The 1657-nt window shown below is 44.3% G+C and overlaps 1 protein-coding gene across 2 annotated transcripts in view; it reads right to left on the bottom strand.

Moving 5' to 3' along the window:
* The window catches only part of LOC107596344 (Kv channel-interacting protein 1-like), a 60459-nt gene that overhangs the window by 21923 nt on the left and 36879 nt on the right, over nucleotides 1–1657 (bottom strand). Inside the window, exon 1 of one of the 2 annotated variants that reach the window (XM_016287065.1) lies at nucleotides 1365–1550. The exons of the other annotated variant lie outside the window; for it this stretch is intronic. Coding sequence (XP_016142551.1) covers nucleotides 1365–1422 — 58 coding nt within the window. The 5' untranslated portion in view covers nucleotides 1423–1550. Of the gene's footprint in view, nucleotides 1–1364; nucleotides 1551–1657 lie in introns of those variants that run through there. 2 annotated transcript variants of the gene reach the window in all.

Raw genomic sequence — 1657 nt, 5'->3', positions numbered from 1 at the left:
TGACTTGACTTGACTTGTAAATACGTTTAATGGACATTTATTTAAAAATCCCTAAATTTAGCTTTTTATTTAGGATTTTTGTGTTACAATTACAGCTGCTCAACTCATCTGCCAGTCACAACTGGAGGCAACATACTGTGACATGATCGTGACAATGTCAGTGACACAGGACACAGTCCATCGGCACATGTCACAAGTTTTACTGACACATACCACTTGAAAACCGGCTGTCCAAATGACACAGCTGAACTGATGTGTCAGTGGAGAGTGGCATGTGTCACTAAAAGTGTCACTAAAACTTGTGACACATGCCACTGTCCACTGACACATGCCACTGAAAACCGGAAGTGCCACCAGAAGTGTCACTGACTGAGCATAGCGGCATGTGCCAATGGCATCTGTGCGTCAGATGTCATGTCACCTAATGTTAAAACTGCCTCTCCAAGTGTGTTTACACACACACAAGGAATTAATCTTGGTGTCAGGAGCTTCCAGAACAGAAAGTACAAATGTAAACATTTAATAGAGAACCTAAATAAGATTTAGACTTTTAGATTTTTCCTAAACAATTCTAAAACTAAATTTGGATTAAAACCTTTTCAAGGGTAGCAACAGAATTAAATGATTTTCTAATCAGTTTTGGAAGCTTAACATGTAGCTTCTGCTCACTACAGATCTCTGTCTGTGTGTGTGTGTGTGTGTGTGTGTGAACGATGAGAAGACAACCAAATCAACAGGTGCTGATGTCTCTCTCTCTCTCGGTCTAATCTGTCTCTCAGCTTTTCGGACATGAGCGATGGGTCGGGACCCTTCAGACGTGCGCACGAAAACACTCCAAACTGCCATCGCCACGTTACCATGACAACAGAGCTTCCAAGGTAGCAGGCGAGAACGGAGTGCGTGTGTGAGGAGAGTGATAAATAACATGAGCATGATTCAAACACATAAGCATACATGACCCGACAACAAACACACACACACACCAGGCACACTCTCTTCGCTTCTGCATCCTGTTAACTCACTTCATGTTATATATAATCCTCTTAAAGCTTCATGACTCACATAATGCATGCATCTGTGCGTGTTTCAGCGGTGACTGTATTACAGAGCAGAAACACGCAGCTGTGACGCTGGTGTCAGTCAAATGCCACTAGTTGCACAGTTTAGGGAGGACGTGCATGAGTCATCTAATCGCTGAAAACACTCACACACGCATGCATGCATGCAACTCAAGCATAAACATACAAACACACGCATTCATGTATGTTATTCAATCAGGAACATGTGCATGCATTCAGTTTGAGTCTGATATATCTAAAGTTCTCAGTCCAGACAGACAGACAGATAGTGAGTTGACGTCTTACCTCTTGACGGTCGGCGCTGTCTCGTCTGCAAGGTCAATGTGCCAACAACCGCCCCCATGTTGTCACCGTGGAAACAAGCGTGTGTGTGGTGTTTTCCACTCACGCGCTCACTCTCTTTTTCTGTGCAACCTTCATTCTGTCTTATGTGATTCTAACGCTCTTGCTTCCAACTGCTCGCTTTCTGCCTCATTTTACCCCTCCCTCCAAAACCCTTCTCTCTCTCTCTCTCTCTCTCTCTCTCTCTCTCTCCCTCTCTTCCTTCCTCTCCCTCTCTCCCTCTCTCCCACCCACTC

The sequence above is a fragment of the Sinocyclocheilus grahami genome, unplaced genomic scaffold (genome assembly GCF_001515645.1).
Source record: "Sinocyclocheilus grahami isolate Dianchi unplaced genomic scaffold, SAMN03320097.WGS_v1.1 scaffold218.1, whole genome shotgun sequence".
Lineage (NCBI taxonomy): Eukaryota > Metazoa > Chordata > Actinopteri > Cypriniformes > Cyprinidae > Sinocyclocheilus > Sinocyclocheilus grahami.
Note: the sequence above shows the minus strand (reverse complement) of the source record. Positions and strands in the feature narration are given on the sequence as shown.